The sequence below is a fragment of the Heloderma suspectum genome, chromosome 2 (genome assembly GCF_057233095.1).
Source record: "Heloderma suspectum isolate Gila_16-S chromosome 2, 16-S_ref, whole genome shotgun sequence".
NCBI lineage: Eukaryota > Metazoa > Chordata > Lepidosauria > Squamata > Helodermatidae > Heloderma > Heloderma suspectum.
The window spans coordinates 220,503,474-220,519,840 of record NC_139459.1 but is presented as its reverse complement, the minus strand read 5'-3'; the positions used below and the strand labels follow the sequence as shown (position 1 = coordinate 220,519,840).

The following is a 16,367-nucleotide window of genomic DNA, read 5'->3' as shown; positions in this document are numbered from 1 at the left end:
GGGGCGGCAGAGGATGAGATGGCTAGATAGCATCACGGATGCAATGAATATGAACTTGAGCACGCTCCGGGAGAGAGCGCAGGACAGGAAGGCCTGGCGTGCTATGGTCCATGGGGTCACGAAGAATTGGGCATGACTGAACGACTGAACAACAAATACTGACGACAACAACAACAACAAGAAGAAGCAATTTTGGGGGTATATCAGTGTATCATTGATCATGCCTGTTCTTTTCTTTGTGTATTGTTATTTATATCATATAATAGATGCTTTTCACATCATTTCCTGTTTAACTATATAATAGCAAATGGTACCTGAAGTGTACCTGGAGCTGATTGTAGTTCAGATCACAAACTTCTTATTGCACAATTTAGAATCAGACTAAAGAGAATAGGGAAGATCCACAGATCAGTTAGATATGAGCTCACTAATATTCCTCATGAATATGCAGTGGAGGTGAAGAATAGATTTAAAGGACTAGATTTAGTAGATAGGGTCCCAGAAGAACTATGGACAGAAGTTCGCAACATTGTTCAGGAGGCGGCAATAAAAAACATCCCAAAGAAAAAGAAAACCAAGAAGGCAAGATGGCTGTCTGCTGAGACACTGGAAGTAGCCCGAGAAAGAAGGAAAGCAAAAGGCAACAGTGATAGGGGGAGATATGCCCAATTAAATGCAAAATTCTGGAGGTTAGACAGAAGAGATAAGGAATTATTTTTAAACAAGCAATGTGCAGAAGTGGAAGATAACAGAATGGGAAGGACAAGAGACTTCTTCCAGAAAATCAGAAACATCGGAGGTACAATTCCAGGCAAAAATGGGTGTGATCAAAAACAAAGATAGCAAGGACCTAACAGAAGCAGAAGAAATAAAAAAAGGTGGAAAGAATATATGGAAGATCTGCATAGGAAGGATAATAATATCGGGGATAGATTTGACGGCGTGGTCAGTAAGTTAGAACCAGACATCCTGAAGAGTGAGGTTGAATGGGCCTTACGAAGCATTGCTAATAACAAGGCAGCAGGAGACAACGGTATCCCAGCTGAACTGTTTAAAATCCTGCAAGATGATGCTTGTCAAGGGGATGCATGCCATATGCCAGCAAATTTGAAAAACACAAGAATGGCCAGCAGACTGGAAAAGATCAACTTATATCCCCATACCAAAAAAGAAGAAGCACCAAAGAATGTACAAACTATCCAACAGTGGCATTTATTTCACATGCCAGTAAGGTAATGCTCAAGATCTTGCAAGGTACACTCCAGCAATTCATGGAACGAGAATTACCAGATGTACAAGCTGGGTTTAGAAAAGGCAGAGGAACCAGAGACCAAATTGCCAATATCCGCTGGATAATGGAGAAAGCCAGGGAGTTTCAGAAAAACATCTATTTCTGTTTTATTGACTATTCTGAAGCCTTTGACTGTGTGGATCATAACAAATTGTGGCAAGTTCTTGGTGGTATGGGGATACCAAGTCATCTTGTCTGCCTCCTGAGGAATCTGTATAACGACCAAGTAGCAACGGTAAGAACAGACCACGGAACAACGGACTGGTTTAAGATTGGGAAAGGAGTACGGCAGGGTTGTATACTCTCACCCTACCTATTCAACCTGTACGCAGAACACATCATGCGACGTGCTGGGCTTGATGAAGCCAAGGCTGGAGTTACAATCGCTGGAAGAAACATTAACAGTCTCAGATATGCAGATGATACCACTTCGATGGCTGAAAGCGAGGAGGAGCTGAGGAACCTCATGACGAAGGTGAAAGAAGAAAGTGCAAAAGCTGGGTTGCAGTTAAACCTCAAAAAAACCAAGATTATGGCAACCAGCTTGATTGATAACTGGCAAATAGAGGGAGAAAATGTGGAGGCAGTGACAGACTTTGCCTTTCTAGGTGCAAAGATTACTGCAGATGCTGACTGCAGCCAGGAAATCAGAAGATGTTTACTTCTGGGAAGGAGAGCAATGACAAATCTTGATAAAAAAGTTAAGAGCAGAGACATCACACTGACAACAAAGGTCCGCATAGTTCTAGCAATGGTATTCCCCGTAGTAACCTATGGCTACGAGAGCTGGACCATAAGGAAGGCTGAGCGAAGGATGATAGATGCTTTTGAACTGTGGTGTTGGAGGAAAATTCTGAGAGTGCCTTGGACTGCAAGAAGATCAAACCAGTCCATACTCCAGGAAATAAAGCCAGACTGCTCACTTGAGGGAATGATATTAAAGGCAAAACTGAAGTAATTTGGCCACATAATGAGAAGACAGGATACCTTGGAGAAGAGCTGATGCTAGGGAAAGTGGAAGGCAAAAGGAAGAGGGGCCGACCAAGGGCAAGATGGATGGATGATATTCTGAAGGCGACGGACTCGACCTTAGGGGAGCTGGGGGTGGTGACGGCCGACAGGAAGCTCTGGCATGGGCTGGTCCATGAAGTCACGAAGAGATGGAAGCGACTGAGTGAATAAACAACAAACCTGAAGTGTTAAAAACACAATATGTCCACCTTTACAGCAAGATAGAAGCTTGATCTTAGGATTCCCTTCTGGGAACAGACGGCACTTCCACTTATTCAAAGTGGAGATTTTCATGGACAACTCTCCTCCTGCTGCAACCCCTATGCCACATGCCATCCTCTTCTGGATGGTCTTCCGAAGTGGTTTTGAGAGAGGCACAGAGAGATGCAGATGCAAAGGGGAGGTAGGAAAGCCTCATTCCAAGTAATAATTAATGCAGTAACTTAACCCATCAGCTTGTGTAGCACCAACTAGTGCCATCCCATTTTTCCATCCTGCTGGAAGAGAGAGATGGAGCTTATCAACTTGATGGTTACAAGATGTGAAGGAACACCCTCTCCAATGTACCCAGATTCCTGATCTGGCATTAAACCTTATCTCTGACATCTTTCTCCAGCTTTTTAACTAATGAATTTGATATCACTTTGTTCCTTATAGTGTTTACAGCTAGAGCACCTATTCCGTACATTTTCATAGCAAATGAATGCCAAAGATCTTGGTATAAACTGGGTTGCCAGATGCATTATGGCTTATTTTTTGACATTTTAATCCAGCAACCCCATAAGAAAATATCTGTGGTAAGCACATATAAAATAATCTGCATAAATAAAAGTAGTGAGGAAGAGATGAGGAGCCAGTATGCCTATATTTCATTCCATAGTGGAAAGCATGGCATAAGCATATACTGAGCATTAAAGCAACCAATTTAAGATGAAGTACCTACCGACTGTCTGCTGTTTTCATCGTCGTCATCATCGTAACCATCCTCCTCTCCCTCCATTTTACTGAAATCATCCTCTCCATAGCCTTCAGATACTAGGCCTCCTTTTTCTTCTAGTCCATCCAAAAATAAGAAAAATAAGGAAGACTTAGTGGTAATTTAGCATTCCAATGGAAATATATGAAGAATATGGATACTGATTTAACAACAGTACATATAATTATATAAATTGCAGTATAGAAACAATTATGCTGTTAGGTGCCCCCCTTAAAAAAATTCTGTGATACCCCCAGAAATTACAAGTCTTATTACAGATTCACAGCCTCCACAAAACCAAACGCTGCTGCTGCGCAATTAGGTTTTTCCTTCTGTTTTTTAAAGCGCTAATGTGGCATTCATTACACATCACATGCACCCAAACTGGAAATTTTAAGAAACTGATTTAGAACTGTTATTTGAAATATCCCACTGAGAGAGAAATCTGTCTGGAAGAGAATGGTTAGAAATAGAAAAACAGAGGATTCCTGGGACCACGTGGGGAGGGGTAATAGCTCAATGGCAGAGCATATGATTTGCTTGCAGAGTATCACTAGTCAAATGTGTCCCATCTCCACTTAAGAAGACCTTAAGTGGCAGGGCTGAGGAAGCCTTGGAGAGCAATTGCTAGTCCTACCAGAAAATACTAGGCTAACATCAAGTCTACGCCCCAACCACTGAAGCCGAAGAAGCTGAGGTTGATCGGTTCTATGAAGACCTACAACACCTCCTAGAACTAACACCAAAAAAAGATGTCCTCTTCATCATAGGGGATTGGAATGCCAAAGCAGGAAGTCAAGAAATCACCAGGATAACAGGCAAGCATGGCCTTGGTGTACAAAATGAAGCAGGACAAAGGCTAAGAGAGTTTTGCCAAGAGAAATCGCTGATCATAGCAAACACTCTTTTCCAACAGCGCAAGAGGCGACTCTACACATGGACATCACCAGATGGTCAATATCGAAATCAGAGTGATCATGTACTTTGCAGCCAAAGATGGAGAAGCTCTATACAGTCAGTAAAAACAAGACCTGGAGCTGACTGTGGCTCAGATCATGAGCTGCTCCTTGCAAAATTTCGGCTTAAATTGTCGCCCTGCTTCTTTAACTTATATGCAGAGTACATCAGGAGAAATGCCGCGCTGGATAAATCACAGGTCGGAATTAAGATTGCCGGGAGAATTATCAACAACCTCAGATACGCAGACGATACCACCCTAATGGCAGAAAGCGAAGAGGATCTAAGGAGCCTCTTGTTGAGGGTGAAAGTGGAGAGTGCAAAAGCTGGTTTGAAACTCAACATTAAAAAAACTAAGATCATGGCATCTGGCCCCATCACTTCCTGGCATATAGAAGTGATTCCTGCTCATTGGAAGGACAGATACTGAAGCTGAAGCTCAAATATTTTGGCCACCTAATGCGAAGAGAAGACTCCCTGGAAAAGACCCTGATGCTGGGAAAGACTGAAGGCAAAAGGAGAAGGGGACGGCAGAGGATGAGATGGCTAGATAGCATCACTGATGCAATGAATATGAACTTCAGCACACTCCGGGAGAGAGTGGAGGACAGGAAGGCCTGGCGTGCTGTGGTCCATGGGGTCACGAAGAGTCGGACACGACTTAACGACTGAAAAACAAACGTCCTGACCCAGTAAAAGGCAACTTCATGTATGTGAAATGACGCTCCTCTCAACACCTAAGAAGGGTAACGCATCATCCCAGAGAAAGAGGTTTTGTTCCTTCCACCGAAATGGCGAAACGAGACCCTCTCCAGCACCCGCCGCAGACTCCAAGTCTGGCATGGAGCTTTCCGGAAAGGAGCCCCGGAGGAAATATATGAGCCAAACCACCCGGTGGTCATTATTACCCCACCAATACCTCACCCGTCCCTGCTGCTCGCTCGCTGCCCGCTCCGCCAGCTTCACTATCCGATTCAGGCTCAGAATCTTCCGCGTAAACCGCTAAGGAAGACAGAACGCTTTTCTTCGCCGCCGCCATTTTCCCCAACTGACCTCTCAATTGAATCGCTTTCCGGCGCGCGAAAATGACGCAACACACCGGGTGTGGGGGAGGGAGAAGCGGCTGCCATAGTAACCACTCTCCCCTTCCCCACCACCCGACTATAAGTCCCGCAGGGGGATAGAGAACAGTATTTTGGGACAGTTTCGCACTGTTCAAGTAGGACGAGAAGAAAGTTCGTTTTTAGGTGATCCGGCTCTTTAAATGACCCAGGAAGCGTCATCAACCCGCGCGGAAGCCGTGCTGGCGTCTTCGCCGCTGTCGGGAGCTGAACATGCGCGCTAGTTAGCCGGGCAGCGGGTAAAGGCGGTGGCAACGACGACGGCTATGACGGAAGGGTATAGGTTGGGAGAACTGAGAAGGACGTGGAGGGATGCGAAGCAGTGCAGTTTATTGGTGCTGCAAAAGTAAAACATTCGCCCCCAGAGGGCCGCGGCTGGGAGTGAGCAGCCGTCGTCTCTCAGTGAAAGGGTATTGCACTGCGTGGAAATAGTTTCTGCCTCTCTCGGCTCGTTTTAATCCCTAGTCAGAAGCGGGGCCTGACCTCTCGAAGCACCCCCGCCCCCCAGGTTGTCCCTGATAGTTCTGCGTAGAAGTGGGCTTTAGAGGGATAATAAAAAGATGGGATAAGGAAACCAAAAGGGGTCAGGGCGTAGCGCTTCAGTTTTAGAGAGACTGTGGAAATTGAGTTTCGAGGAATTACTTCAGGTGCTCTCTCTCTCTCTTCCCCCGGGTGGGGGATGAAGATGAAGGTAAATTGAGCGGATTAAAGGGTTGCATAAATATGGGGACAACCTTTGAAGGCAGTAAGTTAACTTAAAAAGCAGCCACTGAGCTGCAAAGGATTAGTGGAAAACAAGGTTGGACCACAACAAATGGCAGTGGGGAATAGGAAGCAGGCTATTTTGATAAGAGGCAGGGAACGTTTGGCTTTCTGGTGCCTTTGCTAGGCCTTTTAGGTTCTGGACTATGTTCTATTTACACCTTTGGCATTCCAACAGGCTTAGGAATATGAAGAACTATTAAGAACTGTTTTACTAGATTGGAGAGTGTAGCTGATTTTGTTGGTGATTGTGTAAAAATATAATTGCAGACATAAATGAACCCAGATGCATCTGAATGGGGCTGTTTAACCTGGCATTTTAAAGAAAATGACACTCTGATGAGATAAATCTCTTGTGACTATAAGTGATGGGTTACAGCAGGAGAAAATAATTGCATGACAGTCCTCTCCTTATGCCTACTTTGAATTATCTCCAGTATCTCCCTATAAGATGAGTAATTGCTCTTCCCCAAGACTGGAAGACAGAGCTCGGCGAACTCTGAAAACAGTCTTTGGATTTGACTCTTTCAAGACCTCATTGCAGGAAAGTGCAATCATGACTGTGGTGAAAGGTAAATTGTAAAAACATTTCTTTGCCAGTCATAATAAGATTGAAGTATTTTTTATCTCCCTTATTCTTATATGCTCTCCTATGCTCCACAATTTCCTTGTTTCTGCTAGATGTAAGAACATTATGACAAATTATATTTCCAGACATTAACTTAGCATCTTATTTTCTACATAGTAAACAATGCTATTTGGTGAAAAGTCAGTGCAGTTTAATAGAGCTGGATACTATACAAAGAATTATTTCTATGTTGCTGAAGGTTTCCTGAGCAAACTTTCCAAGGCCTTTAGACTCTATATTCTATTAAAAATTTCCAAAGGAAGTCTCTCTTAAAGTGAGTACTTGAATACTTGGCCAAATCTGTAGTCCTGAGCAGACTTACCTGGGAATAAGTGAGATTTACTTCCAAGTAAGCATGAGTTTTGCTGTCAGCCCCTTAAATTTTTTGTGCCCTTGTTTTCTTTTCTGGTTATAGCAATTCCTGTCTTTCAAGGTTTATCACGTTTGCAGCAAGATCTGAAGTATGCTTGCTTTGAAGACCTCCCCACCGCTGATTTCAGTGGGATTTACTGTCCCATAAATGTGCATAGATTTGCATCTTTAATTGTCTGAAGATTATTCAACAGTTTAAATCTTTTAACTAGAGAGAAAAAAGTCCTACAACTCCCAGTATTCCCCCCCACCAGCATGCTGAGAGTTGTAAGACTTTTTTTTTCAGTCTAAGCATGCATCGAATTGCACCATAAGTTGTCATTTCAGAGAGTTGGGGGACTATCTGTCCATTTGCAGCCTTCTGAATGTAGTAGTAAATCTCTCAGATTTCACAGTTAGCTAGATTGAACTGTACTTGTTTAGCATGAAAATCGGTGAGGTATAGATTAGTAGTCATGGCCCAGTTCAGAAAACCTTATCTTAGATCAATAAACAGAGATATGAACAAGCCTTGTGCCTGTGCACAGAGCCTTTCCCTGCTCCCTTCTCAGCACACAGCAATTAACCCTGGAACTCTCATTTAATCATAGTTTCCCATTACATCCAAACTGGGAAACTATGGGTGGGATCCAAACTTAGCCATGCTGAGAGTGGACCCTTTGAAATCAATGAGAATTCGGTTCATCATGAGCTTAAGTTTGTCTGCTTGTCCCATTGATTTCAGTCTAAGTAATTTTCTAAGCATGGCTAAGTCTCAATCCAAGCCCATAGTTACTAGGTTTGGAACAAGCCAGATCTTAAACCAACCTCTGCCACCATTGGCCACTGGGAGGTTGCACTCCCAACCTCTCAGGAAGAACATCATGGCAAGGGGAAGACCAAGCTGGCCCCATCCATCAGCCAAAGAACTAACAGCTGTAGGGAGTTGCTTAGCCCCTCCCTGCCAGAAAGAACCCTTGGCTTCAACTGCCAGTTCCCTGGCACTGCAGAACTGAAGGGAAGCATGCTGTGGTCCTGTGCATCTGCCAGAGGAGTAAGGTTGCTGGTGGGAGGGGAGTGAGTTGGGTGAATATTATTACTTGTTGCTTGTAAGCTGTCTTGAGAATAATTTGAAAGGTGAGGTATAAATCTTCAAGATAAATAAACAAATGATGACTTCAAACTGTGATTTAAGATCTGGTTCGTTCTGAACCTGGTAACCATAGTTTCCTGGTTTCGATGTAATGGGAGACTATGGTGAATGGAAGACTTACTGGGGCTGTTCACACGACATGACAGCCCACTGTGGGTTATTCCCATGGTGAGGCTGTGGCATGTGCAGGGTCTGTGCAGCCATCATTTTGAATATGCAGCTTGAATATGAGCGTCGGTTATATGAGGGTTAAACAACCCTCACATGACCCTATTTCTGTTTTAGGGTTATGCGAGGGTTGTTTAACCCTCGCATAACCCACACTGTCCGGTTTCACACAACAACCCCGGAGCCGGGGTTGGATATGCAATTTGGTGCCTGTGGGTGCTGTGCCTCGTTATGAGTTAAATAACCCGCGACGAGCCATGGCATGTTCCCCAAACCTGGTCAATGGCTTATTGCAATGTGCCAAGAAGGGATGGCAAGAAGATGGAGTGCATAGGCCAAAGGTTTGTGCATAGCTCGGCTGAAACAGGAGCATCCTAATTGGGCCAAGGTTTAAAAGTTGTGGCCTCTGCAAGAGTTATGACCCAGTCCTGTGCCTGATCTTTTCTGAGAGAGACAGCTGAGCAAGGATTTGACTGTGGGCCCTTTATATCCAAACTGAAATGCACAATCTACTGTATTACGCTAGCTTTTGTCTTTTGGAAGTAGACTCCAAATGTAACATCGTACAGGCACAGTGCTTCCAGCCAGGGGCTGAAAGACAGTGAAGAGACATTCTACATTCAGATTCTGGCAATTTCAGCTATATGGTTGTGCAGTGAGGCACAGTCTACTATTGAACTGGGTTTTGTGGCTTCTTTTGGCGGCCAGCATATACCACTGCTTGGCCATGGACAGAGGTGGTCTGCTCATTACATTTTTTAGTGCAGGATTTTCAGTAATGAGCATTACTATTTTTCTGTTTAACCATCAGTGGACTTCCTGTATTGTCTTGCCAGCCCTGTGTTTACATAGCTATTCTGTAAGTCCTCTTTGCTTTGGCCTAGAAGACTTGGTGTCCAGGCATGTAGAACAGAATCCAGAGAAACTTGTAATTTTGAAAAAAGTCTTGAATACTGCATTGTTGCCTTTGCAGGGGAGAAGGATGTCTTTGTATGCATGCCCACTGGGGCAGGTAAATCCCTGTGCTACCAGCTTCCTGCAGTCTTGGCAACAGGCATCGCCATTGTCATTTCACCTTTAATTGCACTGATTCAGGTAACATCTCCTGTTGTGTGAGAGAAAGGAATCTGTGAAGAGATGGAAGATGATGGCTCTCTGAAAGAACATATTGTGTCTCACTTAAGAGACAAAAGCAAACACTGAGATTACTAAAATAGAATAAAAGTTTTATCTGAATCTGCCTTATCTGAAGTGCCTTGTTAGCCAAACCGAGATTAGTAGTTATATTTTATTGTATAATGTGGTGTTGATGTATTATAACCTGATATAAATAGCCTTTTTTATCAGAATGTCTGGTGTTTGTAACTTTTTGGTTGGCTTCCAGCTATTTGAGTGAGGCTATACTGTAGTCCTCCAGATGTTTTGGACTACAGTTCTCATAAACCCCAGCCAGCATGGCTAATGGTGAAGAATGCTGGGAGTTGCAGTTCAAAATATCCGGAGGGCACTGGATTGAGGATCAGTAATAAAGATCCCTTAGCCTTGATACAGATCCATTATTCAGAACACTTACATTCTGAATAATGGATCTGTATCAAAGCTAAGGGATCTTTATTACCGAGTTCCATGTAAATAAAAATCCAAAGAATTAACACTACTTCTTGATCCTTGTCACAGGCAACTAATACTTTACTTTAGAATTCCTTCTTTAGTTATTTTAAAGAAAACAGTGAACTTGATTGTCAGATCTTCTGTAACTAACACAGCCAATTATATAGAGGCATATGGTCTTGACATTTAATTAGGTCAGGGGTGGCTAATTTCAACCAGTTTTATTTATGTGAATACATTTTGAAAACAACAGGATTAGTGGTAAAGCTTAATTGATCATGAATATGCATGTATTGCAGCTATTTTGGTAGAAGAATTCCTTTTTAAAAACATTTTGCTCTTCTACTACAGGACCAAGTGGATCACTTGCTCTCATTCAGAGTCAAAGTAAGCTCTCTGAACTCCAAGATTTCTGCTCAGGAGAGAAAGACTATCCTAGCTGACTTGATGAGTGGCAAACCAGAGATAAAGCTCCTGTACATCACACCAGAAATGGCAGCTTCCTCTTCCTTTCAGCCCACCTTGGAAGTTCTAGTTTCTCGAAACCTTCTCTCCTACCTGATAGTTGATGAGGCTCACTGTGTCTCCCAGTGGGGGCATGACTTTCGACCAGACTACCTCCGGCTTGGCTCTTTGCGCTGTCGTGTACCAAACACACCATGCATAGCCCTGACTGCCACAGCTACTAAGCGGGTCCAGGATGATATTATAGCATTGCTTAAGCTAAAGCAGCCTATTGCTATTTTCAAGACACCTTGCTTCAGGTCCAACCTATTCTACGATGTGCAGTATAAAGAGCTCTTAATGGATCCTTATGAAAACCTGAAGGATTTCTGTTTGAAGTCTCTTCGACAGCAGAATGACTCAGGGGTGAGTTGAATCTCAGAGGAACTTACTTTATTTGTTTTTAAAGTTTCTGTCTTGCCTGTCTTAAACTCTAGGCAGCTTACATTCTAAAATAGAACAGTGGATTGGAACACATTTCCTAAAAGTTTCTTTCTTGGCACAGAGTAAAAGGGGAATTGTCTGAAAAAATAAACAGAAAAACAGTAAATGCTAAATGGTACGGTCTGTGTCTATTAATATCATTTCCCCCACAAAAAAACAGAATCCAAAATAATATGAAATCTTAACAGCCTGATTGTATCCATATTCACCCAAAAGGAAGTCCCACTGATTTCAGTGGAATTTACTCTCAAGTAAGTGTACATAGGATTACAGCTTTACTGTGAAATCCTTTGCATGTTTACTCAAAAGTATGTATTGCTTTGTTAATGTTGCTTACTCTAAGATAAGTGCATATAGGATTACAGCCTTGGTCACTTAAGATTCAGAAGTATAATGCTAAAGAAATGCTAATAGTCCATGTATATAAAGAAATTTGTAGGCTATATGTGTGCAGGTCAGATTCAGTGAATAGCTGTCTCTAAACACTGACTGAAGACTCCTCATAATCATGGAAGTTCTGACTTGGTTGGCAGGTAGCAGTGGGAAAAAAAACAGGGTTGAAAAAACGTACATATAGGCTGTGTTTGCATGCAACAGTAAGCCAGAATTTTGGGGAATCCTGGCTTACTGTTCATGGGCTATGCATTGGCATGCACAATCAGTTTGCTTCCATTTGACTCCTGTCACCAGCAGGAGCTGTTTAACTAACCAGTTTAGCATGTCATCTGAACTGGCTATCCTGGCTTGTCACTCCCAAACAAGCCAGGAATCGTGAACCAAGATCAAACCCTGCTTTGCGATTTTGGTTTGTAAGGGCACAACAAACCAGGAGTCCTGGTTCAGATGACATGCTGAACTTTGAATTCCTGGTTGGCATAGTTGCTGGCAGCAGGAGGAGCCAAGTGGGAGTGAATGGACTGCATGCACAAGTATGCAGCTAGTGAACGATTAGCCAGGTTTTTCCAAAATTCTGGCTTATTGCTGCATGTCATCTCAAGGAAAAAAAGTTACATGTAGATTCCTCAAGGTGCGCCTTTCAACTGTATCTTGATTATGGTGATGATTATCAGAATCGGAGCTACTACACTATAATTAATAGAAGCAGGGCTTTCTTAAATCCTTCAGTAGCCAAACTTCTGATTATTGGTACACTACCCTCACCATGGTGAGTGTTCCATCACCCTCGTGAGGATGACAAGAGGAGCCTCACCTTTGTCTCTACTCCTCTAGCAGGGGTGAGCAACCTTTTTGTTCCCATGGGCTGCATTAACGGGTAATGGGTTGGGGGCTGTGTGCATGCACAGCCTTTTCCCCTTCTCAAACACACAGACACATATACCATTCCCCCACACTCAGACATATGTACGTGTGTGCACGTACATACATGTGCACACACCCTCTTTTCCTACACCCTGATATACACTCATTCTTCTCCCCCCACCCCCAAATCTCAGCATGCATAGATGAAAAGTTTCAGCTTCCCATCTCTGTGTGCCTAGATCCCTTTGGAAGCAGGGATTGTACTATTGACAGGCAGTGTGATCTTGGCTTTCAGATGCTCTCCCTGCTGAGGTAGAGAAGGGGAGGCCCTCTGCACCCCACTCCCAAATAGTTGTTTGGGTTGGGAGGAATGTTTTGTATTTATTACATTTCTATACCGCCCCATAGCTGAAGCTCTCTGCAGGAATGATTCAGCCTGTTCACCTTCCTCTCCACTGTGGTGGGGAATTCCGTGGGGGAGAATCTGGACACCTCTGCAAGCTACATTTGGGCTGTGGGTTGCCCATGTATGAGCTCCAGACTTGTATGCCAGCTTGAGGCCTGTGACACCATGATTTTAGGGTTGAGCATCTCAATCTGCCGTGTGTGTACTCGGAAGTAAGTCTCACTGAGTTTGATGAGATTTCCTCTAGGTAAGCACTGTAATCCCATGCATATTTATGTAAGAGTAAGCCCTGTAGAAAACCATAGGGAACATATTCTGAATAGACATGCATAATGCACTGAAGGGAAGAGACAATTTCCTGGCAACCACAAATTTTTGTTTGGCTACCAAGACCAGCCAAAGTTGGGGGATCCCTGCTTGTGATCATTTACTCACTCTCTCACACCTTCAGTGCAACTATTTAACTAAATTCTGCATTGGGTTGCATGTTCCTTTATGTGGTTCATGCATAAAATATACACAGTGCTTACTGTAAGGGCATGCATATGAAAAGCTGTTACTAGTGTTGGCTCTTTTTGGTACCTTGGTTCTGTAACCCCATTTAATAATGCTGTTGGATTTTCTTATGATACTTCAAGTAATATTGTCTGCTCTTCTCCCTCTGCATAGGGCTACTGTGGCTGTGGAATTGTCTATTGCAGGATGAGAGAAGTCTGTGAGCAGGTGGCTATTGAGCTAAGCAGTAGAGGAGTGAAAGCCAAGGCATATCATGCAGGTAGTGAAAGCTGTGTTGCTTTGAATGTTGAGCATTTGTTCAGTATGCAGAAGAGTTGCCTAACCTATATTCAAGCTTTGGGGACTGGTCAGTGAAGGGCAGTGTTAAGGGCTAGTCCTGTCTTGCTCTATTTGATGTACTTCATCAGAACAAAAATTCAGCAGCAGGTTAAATTTCCTGAATAGAGAGCCCTTCCCAAAGCATAGGTGTCCAGGACTGATAGCTATACATCTGGATTAATATTTATGAACGTGTGAATCTGCTTTATCCAATCAGATTGTTGGTCTGTATAGACCAGTCTTGTCTGCCCTGACTAGCCTTTCCCAGTTCTGCTACTTGGGACCCTTTTTTCCACAAGATATGCTGGGGACTGAACCTTGGAAATTCTGCACACTACCTGAAAGTTTTGCCACACCAGACCAGGGCATGAAAATGTCTTGGTGTCAAAAGTAATCCAAAATACAGCTCTTAGGCCAAGAGCATGATATTTTGCTGAACATTTTGCTTGCATAGAACATTCCTCCTGTGACTCAGGAGATGCACTCTCCAATATCTTTATTTCTTGGGCTTTCTTGCTTTACCCTGGTTCAAGCCCCTTGCAAGTGCCGTCTTCCCTTTGAGTGTTGGCTGCTGATGAAACCTAAATTATAGTGGGAAACTAGTAATAAAAGGGGAGATGCAGCATACTTATTGAATCCAAATGATCATAAGGACGGATATAATAGAAATAATATCTTCAAGACAATTCTACTCATGTGATGTTAGGAAAAAAAGTTTTGAGAACCTGCCTTGCAATTTTTATGGTATCTAAAATTGATCTAGTGCTGAAGAAGTAATAGTGTCCTCTTTAACTTGGCAGGAGTCAATAACATCTCATTCCTTCACATTGGAACTCCTTGGTTCCTCTTGGCAAGAGTATGACTTCTAGGGTGTATTCCTAGATCTATTTATTTGGATTATTAAAGTGGAAAGGATATGAATGTGTTTCTGTGAGAGGCTATTCAGTGCACCTAGGGTTTTGGAGTTGAGGAGTAGGCATTTTAAGTGTAATATTGTGAAACCATTGCAAAAGCAAAGGGTGGAAATGTGTATGGAAATATATCCGTAAAGATAGACTATAGCTGTGTGTGGATGAATAGCATCCCCCATGTCCCTTGTCTGCTTCAAGTTGACTTTACCTCAAATTCATCTATACTTTTCAATGATATTACTTGTCAGGCCAGGCTGGGGCCATGGGCAGCTACATGAGCTATATATACACACTTGAGGTGTGTTCTTCAACACATGCTCCCTAAATGAACTGCTGGATTCTAGAGTGTTGCAGACAGGAGGTTCTGCTCTGTTGGCCAGGCTGGGCTCCTAATTCTTATGCCTGGCCTGGCTAATCCAGAGGCCTCATTGCCTGCCAATTACAATGACTGACACTGCACATTCCCATTCTCTTCTGTGCCTGAAGGGGGGTTGGGGTATAAGCAAGCACAATCCTCGGACTGCATGTGTTTAGATCCTATCTTCAGGCCAAGAGATTCCTGTTCAAGTCTCAGACCCCCAGAAATCTCTTTCATACCTACTGTCAAAATGGTGTAGGAGAAGTGGATGGACATCAATAGACTAACATGTTTTCCTTCTGGAAACTGTGGATCTGAAACATTTATGTGAAATGACCCTTAGTGATGAGTGTAAAATCAGGGTTTCTTCCCTCTGATATTGTGTTCTTTTGTTTCTTCTCAGGACTGAAAGTAGCAGAGAGAACATCAGTTCAGAGTGAATGGATGGAAGAGAAAGTTCCAGTTATTGTTGCTACTATAAGTTTTGGAATGGGAGTTGACAAAGCTAACGTCAGGTATATATCATCCCAAATGGGCAAAATGTACTGTCTGTTCCTCCATGTATTTCCTCAAGAACTGCAAGAACCTGGTAGAGTATATTCTCCTGTCCCTTGTCATGGAAGGGGCTAGTTACGGGCAAAAAAGGAGCTTGTCTTAGTGTGATCTAGATTTGTTATGCTTATGTCGACCTGGAATGTGTATGTCTTTTTAGTTTTGTATACCTTTGAATGTAATGGTTTTATTGTTTTATACCATGCAGATTTGTTGCACACTGGAATATTCCAAAGTCTATGGCTGGGTATTATCAAGAATCGGGAAGGGCTGGGAGAGACGGGAAGCTATCCAATTGTTGCCTCTATTATTCTCGGACTGACAGAGATCAAGTCAGCTTCCTGATCAAGAAGGAAATTGCTAAGCTCCAGGTGAGAGCCTTAGACCATATATTATATTTTTGTATTGATTTGGTGTAATTGATGTAATTTTAATTTTATGAGCTGCCTTGCACATGTTAATGAAAAGGGCAAAACTTACTTTTAATAAATATGCAGCCATTCAGAGGCTTTCAGATTTCACCACTACCACTTAAGTGGAGCTGAATATAGAACTGTCTGCTGCACTGTTAGTGTGAAATTATTGGCGACAGCAGTGGAAAGAAAAGTGTAAGAAGATTTGGTTGCTGTGCTCCTATATGGGGTAGAGGTGCACCTGCAAAGGTTGTAGCTTTCCATAACTTCAGTACTTTTATGGAGCTGAAGAGAAGTTAAATTCATGTTTGGTTGTAGCATCATTATGCAGCTAGAGGTAAGTAGTCATAATTGTGAAGGAATGACTGCTTCTGAGTTCATTGCTTCTGGACATCAAGAGTTTTGCTAATACGGTTTTTCTTTCCTCAGGAGAAACGAGGTACCTTAAAAGACTCTGATAAGGCTATGGTGACAGACTTTGATGCTGTGGTGGCCTTCTGTGAAGAGCTGGGGTAGGTATAACTTTGGTTCTAGGTGTATTGGGACTTTATTTCCTCAATATCAGTATTTTGGGAGCTTTGTCTATGATATGGATGTGCAGTGTAGTGAACTGATTAGCTGATCACAGGGATTAATGTGTACATGGCAGCAAAAAT

The 16,367-nt window shown here is 42.9% G+C and overlaps 2 protein-coding genes across 12 annotated transcripts in view; one reads left to right on the top strand and one right to left on the bottom strand.

Annotated features, from left to right (window-relative positions):
• The window catches only part of SAP30BP (SAP30 binding protein), a 63,411-nt gene extending 58,118 nt beyond the window's left edge, over positions 1-5,293 (bottom strand). Inside the window, exons 1-2 of the mRNA XM_084838098.1 lie at positions 5,160-5,293; positions 3,246-3,355 (exon numbers count right to left, since the gene is read on the bottom strand). Of these exons, the coding sequence (XP_084694224.1) occupies positions 3,246-3,355; positions 5,160-5,274 (225 nt within the window). The 5' untranslated portion in view covers positions 5,275-5,293. The remainder of the gene's footprint in view (positions 1-3,245; positions 3,356-5,159) is intronic.
• Positions 5,294-5,330: 37 nt separating this feature from the next.
• Positions 5,331-16,367, top strand: part of RECQL5 (RecQ like helicase 5) — a 77,764-nt gene continuing 66,727 nt past the window's right edge. For 3 of the 11 annotated variants that reach the window (XM_084838086.1, XM_084838094.1, XM_084838095.1), the window contains exons 1-7: positions 5,583-6,690; positions 9,392-9,513; positions 10,381-10,899; positions 13,313-13,418; positions 15,150-15,261; positions 15,507-15,669; positions 16,141-16,223. In XM_084838086.1, the coding sequence (XP_084694212.1) occupies positions 6,570-6,690; positions 9,392-9,513; positions 10,381-10,899; positions 13,313-13,418; positions 15,150-15,261; positions 15,507-15,669; positions 16,141-16,223 (1,226 nt within the window). In that variant the 5' untranslated portion in view covers positions 5,583-6,569. Of the gene's footprint in view, positions 6,691-9,391; positions 9,514-10,380; positions 10,900-13,312; positions 13,419-15,149; positions 15,262-15,506; positions 15,670-16,140; positions 16,224-16,367 lie in introns of all 11 variants that reach the window. The other 8 variants (XM_084838096.1, XM_084838097.1, XM_084838090.1 and 5 more) reach the window with 7 other exon arrangements.